This window comes from Oryctolagus cuniculus, chromosome 4 (assembly GCF_051225735.1).
Source record: "Oryctolagus cuniculus isolate XC-2025 breed Fujian yellow rabbit chromosome 4, ASM5122573v1, whole genome shotgun sequence".
NCBI classification, from domain to species: Eukaryota; Metazoa; Chordata; class Mammalia; order Lagomorpha; family Leporidae; genus Oryctolagus; species Oryctolagus cuniculus.
Window position 1 is genome coordinate 81,784,060 of NC_142870.1, and position 18,757 is coordinate 81,802,816.

Consider the following 18,757-nt stretch of genomic DNA (forward strand, 5'->3'; position numbering starts at 1 on the left):
ATACTACTAACCTGTTAAGCTTATTACCTAGTTGAACTAGATACGCATTACTAGTCTTAACTCTTAGGGCATTGCTCTTTTTTTAGATTTATTTATTTGAAAGGCAGAGTTACAGAGAGAGAGAGAGAGAGAGAGAGAGAGAGACAGAGAGAGAGAGACAGAGAGAGACTCTTCCATCCACTGGTTCATTCCCCAAATGGCTGACTTGGGGCAGACTGAAGCCAGAAGCCAGGAGCTTCTTCCAGGTCTCCCATGTGGGTGGAGGGGCCCAAGTACTTGGGCCATCTTCCACTGCTTTCCTAGGCCATCAGCAGGAAGCTGGATCAGAAATGGAGCAGCCAGGATGCAAATTGGCACCCATATGGGATGCGAGCACTGCAGATGGTGTCTGGGGCCCCTGTCAACCACATGGGAGGACAGGATGGAATTCCTTGGCTCCTGGCTTTGGCCTGGTCCAGCCCTGGCCATTGTGGCCATCTGGGGAGTGACCAGTGGATGGAAGATCTCTCTCTCCCCATCTTTCACTCTCTCTGTAACTATTTCAAAATAAATAAAATAAATCTTTTTTAAAAGTTCACACAAAGGAAAACAATAAATTAAGAATTGAACCACTTCATAAAAGGCATGGTTTTAGCTGTAATACACTTATATAATGAAGGCTGTCAGAAGACAGACAACATAGCTGGGTATATTTTAAGTGTTACTAACAGCTGTTCTTGAATTATAGGTTAAAACAAATATTTCTATTACTTTTGTCAGAATAAAGGATCTTACAAATTGAGTTTATTGATTTCTAAGAATATACTTAAAGTATCAGATAATTTTTTTTAAAGATTTTTATTTATTTATTTGACAGGTGGAGCTACAAACAGTGAGGGGGAGAGTCAGAGATAAAGGTTTCCTTCCGTTGGTTCACCCCCCAAATGGCCACATAGGAGCTGCGCCTATCCAAAGCCAGGAGCCAGGTGCTTCCTCCTGGTCTCCCATGTGGGTGCAGGGACCCAAACACTTGGGCCATCCTCCACTGCCTTCCCGGGCCACAGCAGAGAGCTGGACTGGAAGAGGAGCAACCGGGACTAGAACTTGGCACCCATAATGAAATTCATAGAATTCTAAAATCTCATTTATCAATAATTAAAGAATTTTCCTCCTACTATGAAAACTCATACCTAACAGGAACAAGATGAATTGCTATAAATCTCATTCTCAGATTTCATATAATTCCTGTTAAGGGTACCAACAGCAATTTAACTTCCAAAAGGCAATCTTTGAAAATATAATAGCACTTAAATAATAAAAAATAATTATTATAAATCTCCTTCATGGTTAAAGTATGGTTAAGATATTATTGTTATTCTACATTTCTTGAGGTATTTCCTTTCTTTGAGTGGAGAGCCTACCACTACCAGCATTCTTTGCTACACAAACTGAGAAGAGTAACTGAGCTTGGGGGGACAGTGTCAGAGAAAGAGGCTGCAAATCTGGCTGTGCCTTAACCTCTGTGACCCTAGCTATGCCCTAGCAACTGAGACTTCAGTTTTTTCATCTGCAAAATAAAGACATTGCTCAGTGAGGAGCCTAAGGCTAACGTTGCAGAGCTTGTAACAGAAGGCATTAAACTTATTTTTAAAAGATTGATTTATTTTATTTGAAAGGCAGAGTTACAGGGGGAGACAGAGAGACACAGAGAGAGAGATAGAGAGAGATCTCCCATCCAATGGTTTACTCCCCCAAATGGCCACAACAGCTGGGGTTGGGCCAGGCCAAAGCCAGGAGCCAAGAGCTTCTTCCTGGTCTCCCACATGGATGCAGTGGACTTGGAACTTGAGCCATCTTCTGCTGCCTTCCCAGGGGCATTAGCAGGGAGCTGAATTAGAAATGGAGCAGTAGGAACTCAAATAGGCACCCCTATGGGATGCTGGCACTATATGTGGTGGCTTAACCCACTACACCATAACACCGGCCCTGCAAACTTTTTTTTCCAACTAATAACTATACAAATACTTTCTAATGTTTTACAAGTTGTATTAACTTGAAATATTATTTGGAAATTGGTAAGACTAATCATAATAGAAATTAAAAATGAGGAAAACTTCAAAAGAAGGGTAATTTTCTTCACAGCTACAATAACACGATTTGAAAACATTAGAGGTACAAGCTTAATTAATGATACACTTATGTTCTAAGTTTATGCACTCAGAACAAATTGTTCCTTGCACAGGAGTTTTTCTTTTGCAGGGGTGGGGAACGTCCAGCCCTTGGGCTGCAGAAGGCCTGTGAAATTGTTTGGCCTGGCTCTGCCAAGCCAACCACAGTTGAGACTTGAAGTTCAATAAATCTATGGCAGGCTGATTTTCAAGTTGATAATCTTACATGGCTCATGAATGATGTTTTAAACATTCAAATGGTCCTTGGTATAAAAAATTTCACCACCCCTGTTTTGAAGTTTGAAGTTTGGTCACCACATTTTCATTAACTCCTCTGATGATTTCTGTGTAGGTGTGTGTTTGTGCTTTATATGCTTGGCCCCAAACCACTGTACTTCCTCAAATTATTTTTTCATAACTTTTTGATGAAATAAAGTTTGGCAATGCAATTCTGAAATATTCTATGAGCATACAAAACAAAAAAGTGTGAGAGTGAAACTGACATAATATGTTTTGATTATTGTTTTTAGCCCTTGTCTTTTTACTTGGTGAACATTAAGGCTAGTGGTGCATTAAGCCTGTGATTATAAAGTAAACTGAAATTATGTCACTGCAAAAATGAAAGGAAAAAAATTAAAGGAAAAAGGTGGGGGTTAAGAGAGGGAGGAAGACATGGTTATCTTAGAACTGCAGCTATGAAATACATAAAATATTTTCTCTTTATATTAATAAAAATTATTTTAAAATTACATGAATAGCTGCTAAGAAGATATAAGAGTTATAAGTAATGTTTAACTAGAAGATATTTCCTGATGTGATCTTTAAAATAACGAAAATTTAGAAACAACCTCAAAGTCCTAGTAAAGGAAACTGGTTAAATAAAAGATGGCAAACACATTTCCTATAATATTATAGTCATTAAAACTGTTTTTCCAATGACATGAAAAAATTAACAAGGCACTAAACTAGAATTAACCCTACCTTTTATAAAGTACAAATGTATGTGCAATGAAAAAATATCAAATTCTAGCTAAAATTAACCATCTCTGAATAGAGGGACTGGAGGTGATTTTATTTTTCCTTTTTATTTTTTTAGCCTTCCAAGTTTTCGAAATAAAAATACTTTACATGGGGTCAGTGCTGTGGTGCAGTGGGTTAAAGACCCTGCCTGGGGCTGGTGCTGTGGCGTAGTGGGTAAAGCCGCAGCCTGCAGTGCCAGCACCCATATGGGAGCCAGTTTGAGTTCCGGCTGCTCCACTTGTGATCCAGCTCTCTGCTATGGCCTGGGAAGATGGCCTAAGTCCTTGGACCCCTGCACCCGTATGGAGATGAAGAAAAGCTCCTGGCTCCTGGCTTTAGATAGGCATAGCTCCGGGTGTTGCGGCCAAGTGGGGAGTGAACCAGTGGATGGAAGACCTCTCTCTGCCTCTCTTTCTCTCCCTGTGTAATTCTGACTTTCAAATAAATAAATAAATCTTAAAAAAAAAAAAAAAAAAAGCCCCTGCCTGCAGCGCTGACATCCCATATGGGCATCAGTTCAAGTCCCGGCTGCTCCACTTCCAATCTAGCTCGTTGCTAATGCACCTGGGAAAGCAGTGGAGAATGGCCCAAATCCTTGGGCTCCTGCAGGCTTCTTCTGGGAAACCCAGAAGAGGCTCCTGGCTTGGGGAGTGAACCAGTAGATGGAAGATTTCTTTCTTTCTCTGTCTTTACTTGTCTCTGCAACTCTGTCTTTCAAATAAATAAATAAATATTAAATAAATACACATCAGAAAAAAATTTAAAAGGAGAATTTATGTTAATTCATAGATAAGCTATCCTCACTCCCCAACGTGCATTCTGCTACACAACAGGAACAAAAACAGCAGTACTCATGTAACATTTCAAACTTAAAATTAATATTGATTTAGCTTCCCCAAATTTAAGATTATTTTTTGGTATTAAAAACTGGAGAACAAGCTTTCTCCTTACCTTCTCCTACCATTGTCACGCCAATGGACATGCCTAAGAATTTGCTCTTAGTCCAGACATGCGCGTTTACACACATCTTCCTTTCTGCACATTCTGCGTAAAATCCTGAGACTGGCGGGTGATGGGAAACCTGCTCAGCAACAAATCTGACTGTGTAACAGTCCGATCCCGCCTGGCTCAAAGACTCCTCTGCCAGAGGTGCGTGATTGGTGACTGCCTGAGTGCCAGAACTGCTGGAAAGGCTGGACGCGACCTCGCTTCTCGGCATCCTCCAGGAACAGTGAAACGTTTCTCCGATGATGGGATTGTACGGTTTCTTAGCAATGGCTCCCTTACGGCCTTCGTGAAATGAGGTAAGGTAGTACTCAACAAAGCGAATCATTCTGTCCTCGGCTGTGGCTCCATTCGTGATGGCTATGAATAGGTCGGGATGAGACATAAAGTCTGCATACATTTCCAGCAGGGACCGCTTCTCTAGGATAAATGTAGGAAGCACCACCTAAAAGAACAATCAAAATCAGTAACAGGGAAAATGTAATCCATACTTTGGACAAGTATTATTTTTTCTTTTAATATTGATTTATTTATTTGACAGGCAGGACAGAGAGAGAGGGAGACACACACACACACAGAGAAAATCTTCTATCCCCTGGTTCACTCCCTACATGGCTACAACAGACAGGTCTGGGCCAGGCTGAAGCCATGAGGCAGGAACTCCATTCTGCCTCTTACATGGTGGCAGGGGTCCCATCTTCCACTGACTTCCCTGGCAGCAGGAAGCTGAATCAGAAGTAGAGAAGCCATGACTAGAACCCGTACTCAGATATGGGATACTGGCATCGCAAGCTGCAGCTTAACCAGCTGCACCATAATGTCAACTCCTGGACAAATATCCTTCTCTCCCTAAAAACGGTTCAAGGGGTGGCAGTTTGGTGCAGTGGTTAAGTTACCACTTCCCAAATGGAAGGTGGATCCAAGAGTCTTGGTTACTCTGCTCTGGATTCAGCTTCCTGCTACTGCGCACTCTGGGAGACAACAGGTGATGGCTTCAGTACTTGGATCCCTGTCACCCACAGAGGATACTCGGACTGAATTTCTGACTCCTGGCTTTGGCCTGATCTTGCCCTGTCTGTTGCAGAGGGAAGAGTGAACCAGTGAAGAGAAGATCTGTGTTTGTATGTATGTGTGTGTGTCTCCCTGCCACTTAAATAAAAAAAGAATAAATTTTTAAAAATAATAAAAACATTTCATCCTAGATGGGTGTTAAAAACGAAGTTACCAGACAAAGTGTTTGGTCCCATTAAAAACAGTATGTTGGGGCAGGCATTTGGCCAAGTGGTTAAGATGCTGGTTAAGACATCCATGTCCAGCACCTGGGTGCTAGGGTTTTATTTCTGGCTCTGGCTCCTGATTCCAGCACTGGTGATGGCTCATGGCTCAAACAGCTGTGTTCCTGTCATCTATGTGGGAGACTGGGACTGAGTTCCTGGTTCTTGGCTTCAGTCTGCCCAACCCCAGCCACTGCAGACATTCTTGGAGTGAACTGTGGGTGGGAGCACCTTCTCTGACTCTCAAATAAACTTGGGAAACAAAAATGCTTAAAAGGAAATGGAGCCTACCTAAGTGGTTATGACTAAACACAAACATTCAGAACATCAGGAGGATCAGGTAGAATGAATAATAATAAAATAATTAATAAAGCCTCAAACTTATAGATAAGCTAAAAGTATTACCAGGGAATGGAGTTAAAACTCAAATAAATATTGGCTATGCATTCTCTCCTTTCCCACAATGAAAATAAGCTATAAGGGCAGGCTTTTGTCTTAGTAGTCAAGATGCCACTTGGAAAGCCCTCATCCCATATGCAGTGTCTGGATTCAAGTTCCAGCTCCACTCCCTACTCCAGCTTCAGGCAAATATGTACCCTGGGAGGCAGCAGTGATGGCTCAAGTAGTGGGTCTCCCCGTCTTGTGGGAGACTTGGTTTGAGTTCACATCTCCTAGCTTTGCCCTGACCCAGCTCTAGCTGTTGTAAGCATTGAACCAGCAGATGAAAGATGTCTCCCTGTTTTTGCCTTAGTAAAAATTTAAGTAAAATTTAAAATAAACTATGATCAACATATAAGAAAAGGCAAAAAAATGCCACTTACTGAGAATATACTAAACATATCATAGATATCAAAGCAAAAACTGAAACCTATATTTAATTTTAAGCACAGGAGAACCATTCCAAAAAGAACATTTTGATGCCTATAGCCAGGTAAATGCAAGGAAGAGTACACGCTGGACTTAAAACAGAGTTGGAGGCCGGCGCCGCGGCTCACTAGGCTAATCCTCCGCCTAGCGGCGCCGGCACACCGGGTTCTAGTCCCGGTCGGGGCGCCGGATTCTGTCCCGGTTGCCCCTCTTCCAGGCCAGCCCTCTGCTGTGGCCAGGGAGTGCAGTGGAGGATGGCCCAGGTGCTTGGGCCCTGCACCCCATGGGAGACCAGGAGAAGCACCTGGCTCCTGGCTCCTGCCATCGGATCAGCGCGGTGCGCCGGCCGCAGCGCGCCGGCCGCGGCGGCCATTGGAGGGTGAACCAACGGCAAAGGAAGACCTTTCTCTCTGTCTCTCTCTGTCCACTCTGCCTGTCAAAAAAAAAAAAAAAAAAAACAGAGTTGGAGCGGCACTACAAAATGGTCCAACTCTGAGCAAGCAAACTGGCAACAGCTCTCAAGAGCCCTAAGAGATTCATATTCATTAGGTCTAGTAATTATTCTTCTAGGAATCCATCCTTAAGAAAATACACAATAGGGGGGCCAGCGCTGTGGTGCAGTGGGTTAACGCCCTGGCCTGAAGTGCCAGGATCCCATATGGGCACTGGTTCAAGACGCGGCTGCTCTACTTCTGCTCTCTGCTGTGGCTTGGGAAAGCAGTAGAAGATGACCTGAATCCTTGGGGCCCTGCACCCACATGGGAGACCAGGAGGAAGCTCCTGGCTCATGGCTTCAGATCGGTGCAGCTCTGGCCGTTGTGGCCAACTGGGGAGTGAACCATCGGATGGAAGACCTCTCTCTCTGCCTCTCCTCTGTCTAACTCTGACTTTCAAGTAAAATAAATAAATCTTAAAAAAAAGAAAAGAAACAAGAGGAATGAAGGAAAAGGAATGTGAAAGCATAAAACAATTTACATTTTAAACTGTGATTCTAGATAAACATGGAGCTTTCACATCATGGACTACTCCAATCATTTTAAAATATGATTTTGAAGATGATACAAATAACACAGAAGATACCAGGTGGGTGCGAAGGACTGAATACATGCACCTTAATTTCACTGTCTACTTAAATCTATTAAAATTACCTTAAATAGATTTCATAGACAAAACCAGAGATACCAGGAGAGAAGGCCAAAACCAACAAAATTTGGGCCCCTGCACCCGTGTGAGAGACCCAGAAGAAGCTCTTGTCTCCTGGCTTCAGATCAGCGCGGCTCCAGCCATTGCGGCCAGTTGGGGAGTGAACCAGTGAACGGAAGACTTCTCTCTCTCTCTGCCTCTCCTTCTCTCTGTGTGTAACTCTGACTTTCAACTAAATAAATAAATCCTTAAAAAAAAAAAAAAAGAAATAGAATTGAAGGAAACAGAATCCTCACAGGAGGAAAATAAGAAAATCTTCAGAAAACTAAGACACACAAAACACAGGTGCTATTTTTCAAACAGAAAATTCAGAAAACTTGAAAATACAGCAGCCAAAATTAAAATTCAGAAGAGTTAGAAGATAAAGGTGATGGGCAGATGCTTGGCCTAGCTGTTAAGAAGCCGGCTGGGATGTCAGTATCCCCTGTTGGAATGCCTGGGTTTGAGTCCCAGTTTTGCTCCCAACTCCAGCTTCCTGTTAATGTGTACCCTGGGAAGCAGCAGTGATGGCTCCAGTGGCTGGGTCCCTGCCACTCATGAGGCAGACTTGGATTGGGCCTCTGTTTCCAGGCTTCAGCTCAGCCTAGGGAAATGAAGCAGTGAATGGGAGTTCTCTTTCTTTCTTTTGAAAAATGTATTTTTATTTAAGAGGCAAAGTGACAGAGGAGACACAGATATATTGAAAGAAGGAGAGAGAGAGGGAGAGAGAGATCTTCCAACTATTGGTTTGCTCCCCAAATGGCTACAATAGCCAGATTTGGGCCAGGCCAAAGTCAGGAGCCAGGAACTCTATCCTGGTCTCTCATGTGGGTGCCTGGGGCCCAAGTACTCAGGCCATCTGCTGCTGCTTTCCCGGCCACATTAGCAGGAAGCTGGATTGGAAGTGGAGCAACTGAGACTTGAATTGGCACGCATATGGGATGCAGGTTTGCAAACAACAGCTTAATCTGTTGCACCACAATGCTGGCCCTAAGAGCTCTCTTTCTATGTCTGTCTCTCTGCCTCTTTCTGCCTCTGAAATAATGAAACTTTTAATAAAATAAGATGAAGGAGAGGAAATATCCCAAAACACAGAAGAGAAAAAGACAGAAACTAGAAGATTAGATCAGGAAGTCTAATTGCCACCTAATAATGTTTCAGAGACAGCAGGAAAAAAAAAATCGAAGAAATTCATCAATAAAGAAGTTCAAGAAAATTTCAGGAAACTGAAAATAATGAGTTATCACACTGAAAAGGCCCACAAAGTACCCAGAGATAACGGGTACAACAAACTTACACCAAAACTGACATTTCCCTATATAAAAATATGACAGAGATCTTGCCAAACAGTTGCAGAGAGAAAAACAAAGTAGGTCTCACTCACACACACAACAAAGAAGATCTCACACACACACACACACACACAAAGTAGGTCTCACACACACAAAGTAGGTCTCACATACACAACAAAGATCATCTCACATGCACACACACACACACACACATATCAGAATGGCTTCAGTCTTTTCACCAGAACCCTGTAGCAAGAAGGCGATGTTCTAAAGGAAAAATTTTTACAAATTACAAATTCTGTTGTAACTAGCAATCAAACCCGAGGGCTAAAAAAACAATTTCAGACATATGTTTTCATATCTGCTTCCAACATACCTTTCTCAGAAATGAAAGGAGGATGTGCTCCAACAAAATGAGAGGCAACCAAGAAAGAAGAATAAGATATGGTGAATAGATCTAGCACAGGAGAAAGGGGAAGAAATCCTGGTCGATTACAGTGATGTGACTCCCGGAGACAAACACACTGAAGGCTGTCATCTTTTCCAACCTGAGGATGGAATGCTCTAGTGAAACTCATCCCAACAAGATCTCTCTTCATCTATGCTGACCCATCTACTGATAAAGTTCTTTGTCTTCCCCACAGCTCAGAAACAGAGAATGGACTAGAACACACGCACGCCAATTAGTAACACCTGTGTCCAAATGCCCACCCTGAGGGTTATGTTTTCTCAGGGTGATGGAATGATAGGAGATTTCTTTTATTTCTTAAAATTTACTGTGAAGTGTCTAATTTGCTCATTTTATCCCATTATTTTTAAAGGAACAAAATGAACAGTGGGAGAAATGTGTATTACTTATTGACAACCTGAAGCCTGGAACCATGCCATCTTCTTCACTGCTGTCCAAGAACCAAGCACAGGGTCTGGAGTATACCAGGAGCTCAGTGAACACTTGCTCAGTCAGTATTATTGTTAGATACAAGATAGTGTGACGACAGTTTAGCTACCAAGATTTTTGATAGGACTTGAAAAGTACCACTCCTTTAACTGCTATATGAATGCTGACAATCTGTAGTTAACACTGATGTTACAGACATCTATAGATAACGTTTTCATTACCAAGGCACAAATGTGGGAAGTTACATCATGTCCAGTCATTCATACCAACAGAGCTTTCCATCTGGATTACCATCACAACACACTCTCCTCACATGTTCTTACACCTCATACAACTCAACACTGCTCTTATGCCTTCTAATCCTAAGTCTGCTCAGGGACAACAAACACCATACTCACTGCAATAGCAAACGACTACTCATCTTAACCAATATCACAACTAACAATCTTCTCTGAATCATTAATATGAAAACAGTCTACAACAGAAATGATCCCTAGTTGAAGTACTGAAGTTAGATAAAACATAACAGGCTAGTGAGTTTTCTTATTAATTTTTTTTTTCTTGACAGGCAGAGTGGACAGTGAGAGAGAGAGACAGAGAGAAAGGTCTTCCTTTGCCATTGGTTCACCCTCCAATGGCCACCGCGGCCGGTGCACTGCGCTGATCCAAAGCCAGGAGCCAGGTGCTTCCTCCTGGTCTCCCATGCAGGTGCAGGGCCCAAGCACTTGGGCCATCCTCCACTGCACTCCCTGGCCACAGCAGAGAGCTGGCCTGGAAGAGGGGCAACCGGGACAGAATCTGGCGCCCCGACCGGGACTAGAACCCGGTGTGCCGGCGCCACAAGGCGGAGGATTAGCCTATTGAGCCACGGCGCTGGCTCTTACTAATTTCTAAAATGCCTGCTTTTTAGTAGGCTTTTAATTCAGTCCACTCACTTTTTTAAAAAATTATTTATTTATTTATTTATTTGAAAGAGCTGCAGAGAGAGAGGGAAAATCAGAAAGAGATCTTTCATCCACTGGTTTACTCCCCAAATGGCTGCAACGACCAGGGGTGCACCAGGCAGAGGCTAAGAGCCAGGAGCTTTAGCCTGGTCTCCCATGTGGATGCAGGGGCCCAAGCACTTGGGCCATCTTATGCTGCTTTCCTAGGCCATAGCAGAGAGCTGGATCAGCAGTGGAACAGCCAGGACCTGAACTGGTGCCCACCATGGGCAGACAGCAGCTTAACCTACTGCACCAGAGCACCAGCCCCCACCTCTAATAAAACACAGTAAGCAAACGTAATGAAATGTGTTCAACATAATATAGTCCTGACCTGACAATCTATATCGCCAGCTTATCCCATTACTTACCCTTGTTAAATCCATGCCCAGCTTAAGCTGGGACAAAAGATGTAGGATAACGCTGCGTTGCTCTTCCACAGCCCCCAGGTCATCTTCCTTGTTGTCACCTGTATCCTCTATCTCATCATCTGCATTTATTTCTTCAGGTTCCTTGATGTAAAACAAAGCAAAAATCTCATGTCTTGTGTACTTATTAATATCTATGAAGAATAAAATCATGAATACTAGACATGAAGACATTTATATAGGGCCTAGATACATTAAAGATTGGGCAAAAATCTGAAAATATGAGGGTCTTCAAAAAGTTCATGGAAAACACATATTATGAAAAACTATGCATAGTTTCAAAACTTTTTGGTACCAAAATAAACTTCATTTGGCCATGGAATAAATTTCCTTTAAAAAGGTCAATCCTGCAGATACTGAGTATATTGTGGTTCCATCATATCTGTCACACATATATACACTAGTGAAAGCAGGAATTTTCAGAATGTCTCATCTGAGTCTCAGGAGTTGACTACTCCCCAGGGCATCATCACTACCTATAAGTGAAATTCAAGCTGTTTTTTTTCTCGACTCAAACCAGTGCTCTGATATGGGAATGCTGGCATCACAGGTGGGAGCTTAACCTGCTGTGCTACAAAGCTGGCCCACATTCAAGCTATTTTGGGAATATTATTTTTAATTTTAACATTATTCCTTTTAAAAATATACATATTTATTTATTTGAAAGTATTACAAAGATACAAGGAGAGACAGACAGAGACAGAGATCTTCCATCTGCTGGTTGACTCCCCAGATTTGTGAATGGCTCCACAATCCTCTTGCTATTTAGGTTTAAAAACTTGGAGTCATTTTGATCTAGCCAATTATGGATCCAACTGATTTTTCCTTTGAAATGCACATTATCTACTGTTTTCTTTCTATTTCCGCAGCCTTCTAGTCATACTTCAACCTCAGGTCCTAGTGTTAAACATATCACATCTTTCCCCACGTTCAGGACCCTATTCTCTATTAGAGTAAGACTAAATTCCGGGGCTGGCGCTGTGGCATAGCGGATAAAGCCATTGCATGCAGTGCCGGCACTCCATATGGGTGCCAGTTCAAGTCCCGGCTGCTCCTCTTCCAATCCAGCTTTCTGCTATGGCCTGGGAAAGCAGCAGAAGATGGCCCAAGTCCGTGGGCCCCTTCACCCACATGGGAAGACCAGGAAGAACCTCCTGGCTTCTGAACGGCACAGCTCCGACCACTGCACCCATTTGGGGAGGGAATCAGTGGACAGAAGACCTCTCTCTCTCTCTCTCTCTCTCTCTCTCTCTGCCTTTCCTTCTCTTTCTGTGTAACTCTGACTTTTAAATAAATAAATAAATCTTAAAAAAAAAAGAATACTGCTTCATATCAGCATCTCTTTGTTTTGGTTATATGTATTATGCTGTGAGCAAGTAGTCTTGTTAGTCAAAGAACTATGTCTTATATTTTCTGCTTCTCCTTCAACTCCTAACTTAATTAATAGTTGTGACTTTTTTTATTCTTTTAAAGATTTATTTTTATTTATTTGAAAGGCAGAGTTAGAGAGATCTTCCATGTACTGGTTCACTACCCAAATGGCAACAATGACCAGGACTAGGCCAGGCTGAAGCCAGGAGCCAGGAGCCAGGTCTGCCACATGGGTGCAGGGGCCCAAGCACTTGGGTTATCTTCCACTGCTTCCCCAGGTGCATTAGCGAGGAGCTGGATGGGAAGTGGAGCAGCTGGGACTCGAATGGTGGCCGTATGGAATGCTGGTGCTATAGGCAGAGGCTTTACCTGGTATACCACAGTGCCAGCCCCACCTGTAAAAGTTTGATTCTACAAATGAGCTAGTCAAAAGGCTACTGAGAAAAAAACATTTCATCCTTCTTCTTTTTTCTCCTTCCCTGCCCACCCCATCTCCATTGCCTGCCTCATAAAGCCAAAACCTTTGCCAGCAATGGAAGTCCCTGTGTTACATACTTCTCTTAAGAAGTATTTTATTGGGGCCAGTGCTGTGGCATAGTGGGGACATTGCCTGCAGGGCTGGCATCCCATATGGGCACTGGTTCGAGTCTTGGCTGCTCAACTTCCAATCCAACTCTCTACTATGGCCTGGGGAAGCAGTAGAAGACAGCCCAAGTCCTTGGGCCCTTACACCTGTGTGGGAGACCCGGAAGAAGCTCCTGGCTCCTGGCTTCGGACTGGTCCAGCTCTGGTCGTTGCAGCCATTTGGGGAGTGAACTAGCAAATGGAAGACTTTTCTCTGCCTCTGCCTCTCTGTAACTCTACCCTTCAAATAAATAAATACATCTTTTTTTTTAAAAAAAAAAGTAGTATTTTACTGGGGGGCCAGCATTGTGCCATAGGAGATTATGCTGCCACCTCCGATCAGTATCCCATGTGGGTATCCGTTTTGAGTCTCGGCTGCTCCACTTCAGATTCAGCTCCCTGTTAGCATGCCCGGGAAAGCAGTGGAGATGGCCCCAGTGCTTGCTCTACTGCACCCACGTGGAAGACCTGGAAGAAGCTCCTGGCTCCACCATTTGGAAAGTGAATCAGTGGATGAAATATCTCTGTCTCTGTCTCTTCCTCTCTCTCTGTAGCTCTGCCTTTCAATTAAAGAAATAGAGCTTTAAAAAAAAAAGCAAGTATTTTATAATATATAAACAACCATAAACAGCATTATTCTTGACTGAGCAATTCTATTGGGAATATAATCTAAAAAATAATCCAAAGAAAGGGGAGGGGGAAAAAACAATAAACAAAATAATATGGTGTTATGTATAATGACAAAAATAAGTAACAGATATTCAAAAATAGCCCATTTCAACATTTACAACTCTCTCTCATGAGAGAGCCGAGTAAAAGAGCTTAGGAAGAGGGGCCAGCACAGTGGTACAATGGGTTAAGTCCCTCTCTGCAGTGCCAGCATCCATGTGGGTGCTGGTTCAAGTCCCAGCTGCTCCGCTTCTGATCCAGTACTCTGCTAATGTGCCTGGGAAAGCAACAGAGGATGGTCAAGTGTTTGGACCCCTGCACCCACACAGGAGACCTGGAAGAAGCTCCTGACTTCTGGCAGTTGTGGCCATTTGAGGAGTGAACCAGCAGATGGAAGATAACTTTCTCTCTCTCTCCTTCTCTCTCTGTAATTCTGACATTCAAATAAATAAATAAGTCTAAAAAAAGAGCTTATGAAACGATATAATTATATGACCATAAAAATAACAGACATGAACACAAAAGACAAAACGAGTAATAAGACATAATCTACAGCGGTAGATCTATAATAGAACACGCTTTAGTTTCTGACAAATGTAGAATAATACTCAACAAAAATATTAAACCTGAGGCTATGCCAATTTTATTTTATTTTTTTATTTTTTGTCAGGCAGAGTTAGACAGTGAAAGAGAAAGACAGAGAGAGAGTTATAGACAGTGAGAGAGAGACAGAGAGAAAGGTCTTCCTTCCGTTGGTTCACTTCCCTAATGGCCGCTATGGCTGGCGCTGCACCGATCCGAAGCCAGGAGCCAGGTACTTCCTCCTGGTCTCCCATGTGGGTGCAGGGACCCAAACACTTGGGCCATCCTCCACTGCCCTCCCAGGCCACAGCAGAGAGCTGGACTGGAAGAGGAGCAACCGGGACTAGTACCCGGCGCCCCAACTGGGACTAGAACCCAGGGTGCCGGTGCCAGAGGTGGAAGATTAGCCAAGTGAGCCATGAAGCCAGCCTATGCCAATTTTTTAAATAGAGTAATATTTGAAGCTGGTTTTATAAAATGTTCATTATCCAAAAGACTATTGCGCCACGGCTCAATAGGCTAATCCTCCACCTGCGGGGACGGCACACCAGATTCTGGTCCTGGTTGGGGTGCCAGATTCTGTCCCGGTTGCCCTTCTTCCAGGCCAGCTCTCTGCTGTGGCCCGGGAGTGCAGTGGAGGATGGCCCAGGTCCTTCGGCCCCTGCACCTGCATGGGAGACCAGGAGAAGCACCTGGCTCCTGCCTTTGGATCAGCGCGGTGTGCCGGCCGCAGCACGCCGGCCACGGCAGCCGTTGGAGGGTGAACCAATGGCAAAAGGAAGACCTTTCTCTCTCTGTCTCTCTCTCTCACTGTCCACTCTGCCTGTCAAAAAAAAAAAAAAAAAAGAAAAAGAAAAAAAGAAAAAAAAAAGAAAAAAGACTAAATAGTAAACTATAAGTTTATAGACTTCATAGTAAACAATATTAAGACAATGGGTTGAGAAATGTAAGAGAGACATACTATACAAATAATCTTATTAGAAAAAGTGTTTTCTAGCAAAAGAAATGTAAACTCAGCTTTTGGAACACATTTTTGTGAAACAAAAGTAAACCAAAAGCAAAAGGCACATGATTTAACCTGGAAAACACAACATGCACAGGTTTACCACAGGTGACCCCTTCCATAGCAGAACAACAATGCTGAGAACAGGAAAGAGGGTTACTCCGGTGTTAGGCTGACTGGCATGCCCTGACCTTTTTCAGTAATTCCTTAGGTTTCACATAAAATCCATATTTCCATTTTACCTTACCCTTGTTAACAGTCCAGATTCTGCAACAGACTGTTCCTCTGGGACTGCCACTGGCTTGCTCTGCTCAGCTGGAAAAGGCTGGTCAGCTCCATTTTTATAGTGGTTTGATAAAGGTATCTTTGGTTCTAACCACTCGATTGTCGTTCCTGATGAAGTAAGAGAAAACTTTCGCTGAAAGTTGCTCATAATCTGGAAAGTTCAGCAGATGCAGGTTTTATTAAAGAATTCTGTTTTTGAGTCTACACGACTACAAGCAATTCAACCTGTTAAGAGATCCTGCAAGACAGTCACTTGTATCTCATTAGCATGAGCACCACGATTGGGTATTTTACATCACAGCAACTTGCAACCTGAAATTAGACACGATTTAAAAGAGATCAACCCTGAATAGGACTGAATTTACTTCTTGAGCAAGTCTGTGAATCCTGACATGTATTCCCAACCTCACAGCTGATCTGCTGTCCCCCCGTATGAACTCTGTTCCTCTAGTGATCAATTAGGCTTTAAGGGGTCACAAGTATAAGAGGAGGTGGGGACTGTCAAACAGTAAAACCTGCATCAGTTTGGGATTGAACCATACTCTCAGCAGCAATTTGCTAATCAATCGAAATAACCCCTTGGACCTAATGTAAGAATTGCAAATACGTGTTCTTTTCTATCGTACAAAGTCCCACATAACTTTTAAACTGAAAGACTCTTCTGCTGAATAAATAACTGACCTAGTGAAAGACAATGGGCACATTGAGAGACCTGTCATCTTCTCAGCTAATGACTCACGCGTCTCTTGTTACCCTCAACTAGTCTAACAAAGTGGATTCTATGCCTAATCAATAATGGAAAATGTTCCATTTGATTGCAGAGACTGATCTAGGTTTCACAGAAGCTAGGCTACAGAGGGCTGTACACAGCATGCTCAGAATACTGCAGCAGAAATTTAAAAACAAAACCACATGCTTCGGTAGTTTGTAACAGAAGAGCACGCTTCAGTAGAGGGATAAATTGCAAATCTCCACCAGGCTAACAGAACATTTTGACTTGTTCAGCCTCACTTGGCACAAGGGGGAGTTCATGACGCAGTGAATGCCTTGGGTAAGTTTTTGGGGACTGTTTTAAAATTCTAAAGAAATCAAAACATTTTGTTCCGACTTTAAAATGTTTATTTTTAATATCAATATCCAGGAATCTTACTTCTAAATATAAAACTCACATAGATGATAAACTTAAAAGTGCTGCTTCAAGAGATCACTCAACTGACTGGAAATTACAACAAAGCCATACATTTTTCAAGTTTTCATTTATTTGGAAGAGCAATACAGAAAGACAGAGATGGAGACCTTCCATCTGCTGGTTGACTCCCTGATGCCCGCAAAAACTGGGGCCAGCAACTCCTTTTGGATCTTTCATGTTGGTGGCAGGGACCCAAGTACTGGGCCATCATCTGCTGCCCCCTACGGTGCACATTAGTGGAAAGCTGGATTGGAAGCTACCAGGTACTCTGATAGAGGATGTGGCTTCCCAAGTGGCATCTTACTCTGCTACACCACAACACTTGCCCCAAAAAAGTATTCATCAAACTAATCATTTGCTCTCAGGCTCCCTTTAAGTCAATAATCACTACTGGGGCCGGTGCTGTGGGGCAGCGAGTTAACACCCTGGCCTGAAGCGCTGGCATCCCATATGGGTGCCAGCTTGAGTCCCTGCTGTTCCTCTTCCAATCCAGCTCTCTGCTGTGGCCTGGGAAAGCAGTGGAAGATGGCCCAAGTCCTTGGGCCCCTGCACCCACGTGGGAGACCTGGAAGAGGCTGCTGGCTGCTGGCTTCAGATCAGCGCAGCTCCAGCAGTTGCGGCCATTTGGGAAATGAACCAGCGGATGGAAGACCTCTCTCTCTGTCTCTACCTCACTCTGTAACTCTGTCTTTCAAATAAATAAAATAGATCTTTAAAAAAAATAATCACTACTGAGTCTTTGGATAACATAATTAAGACCTTATGGGACTAATTTGAATTAAGACTTCATTTTTCTTATCTCAAAATTTAAATGGGAAAGTAATTAAGCTTTGCTCTTCACAGCTATATTGAGAATTAATCTCAAATGACTTAATACATTTCTAAAGACCTAATTTGGAAAACACGTAATTTATATGGAGAATTACCAATGTCAGTTGGTCCCAAATAACCACAAATTTTTACTTCAAAAAAGTGATATGACAAACAACTTTCACATTAAACACTTCTGTGAAGTTTACAATGTGTTTTATTTCTGTAATTTAAAAAAATCCAGGTTTGTATTGTACATGTTTCTGTAATTATGAAGGAAACATTTAAAAACAAGACTATGGGGAGAGGTAATGGGCCTAGTGGTTAAAATTGCACTTGGGATGACTGCATCCCATACTGGAGCACGTGGGTTCAAGTCCTGGCTCCACTCCAGATCTTAGTTTTGTGCTAATCCACACACCCTGAGAGATAGCAGGTGATGGCTCAAGTGCTTGGGTCTCTGCCAGCCAAGTGTGAGACAAGCTCTGAGTTCCAGGCTTCTAGATTCAGTCAGGCTCAGCCTTAGCTGTTGTGGGCATTGGGGAATGAACCAGAAAATGAGAGATTTCTGTCTTATTCCCCATTTGCCTGCTCTCTCTGTGTCTCACAAATAAATTTTAAAAAAATTTTTAAAGATTGTGCATTAATGTAAGCCAACCAAATGAAATTTCTAAGAATTTAAAAAATTACATTGTGTTTAATTTGTTGAACATACAGTATCTACCACATTGCTATCTGTTATACTTTAAAAAATTAAGCAACATAAAATAGAAACAAACTCTCTTTAATTTCACCGACAAAATTATTATTACCTGCACCAGAATCAACCCAAACTTCATATCTGAGAATAATTCATCCAATGTTCAAGCTGAGGGAATAGTTAAGTAAACTTAAGAATAGAGGCCAGTGCTGTGGTACAGCAGGTTAAGCTACCATCTGCAGTGCCAGGATCCCATATGGGTGCCAGTTCGAGTCCTGGCTGCTCCACTTCTAATCTAGCTCTCTGCTAATGTGCCTGGGAAAGCAGTGGGAGACAGCCCAAGTGGGAGACCCAGAAGAAGCTCCTGGTTCTTGGCTTCAGCTTGGCCCAACCCTGGCCATGGTGGCCATTTGGGGAGTGGACCAGCG

The 18,757-nt window shown here is 42.8% G+C and overlaps 1 protein-coding gene across 5 annotated transcripts in view; it reads right to left on the reverse strand.

The window, feature by feature from the left end:
- Nucleotides 1-18,757, reverse strand: part of OSBPL11 (oxysterol binding protein like 11) — a 91,675-nt gene that overhangs the window by 16,241 nt on the left and 56,677 nt on the right. For 4 of the 5 annotated variants that reach the window (XM_002716544.6, XM_051859209.3, XM_017347039.4 and 1 more), the window contains 3 exons: nucleotides 15,593-15,738; nucleotides 11,040-11,180; nucleotides 4,119-4,617 (listed from right to left, as the gene is read on the reverse strand). In XM_002716544.6, the coding sequence (XP_002716590.2) occupies nucleotides 4,119-4,617; nucleotides 11,040-11,180; nucleotides 15,593-15,738 (786 nt within the window). Of the gene's footprint in view, nucleotides 1-4,118; nucleotides 4,618-11,039; nucleotides 11,181-15,592; nucleotides 15,782-18,757 lie in introns of all 5 variants that reach the window. The other variant, XM_089331880.1, reaches the window with a different exon arrangement.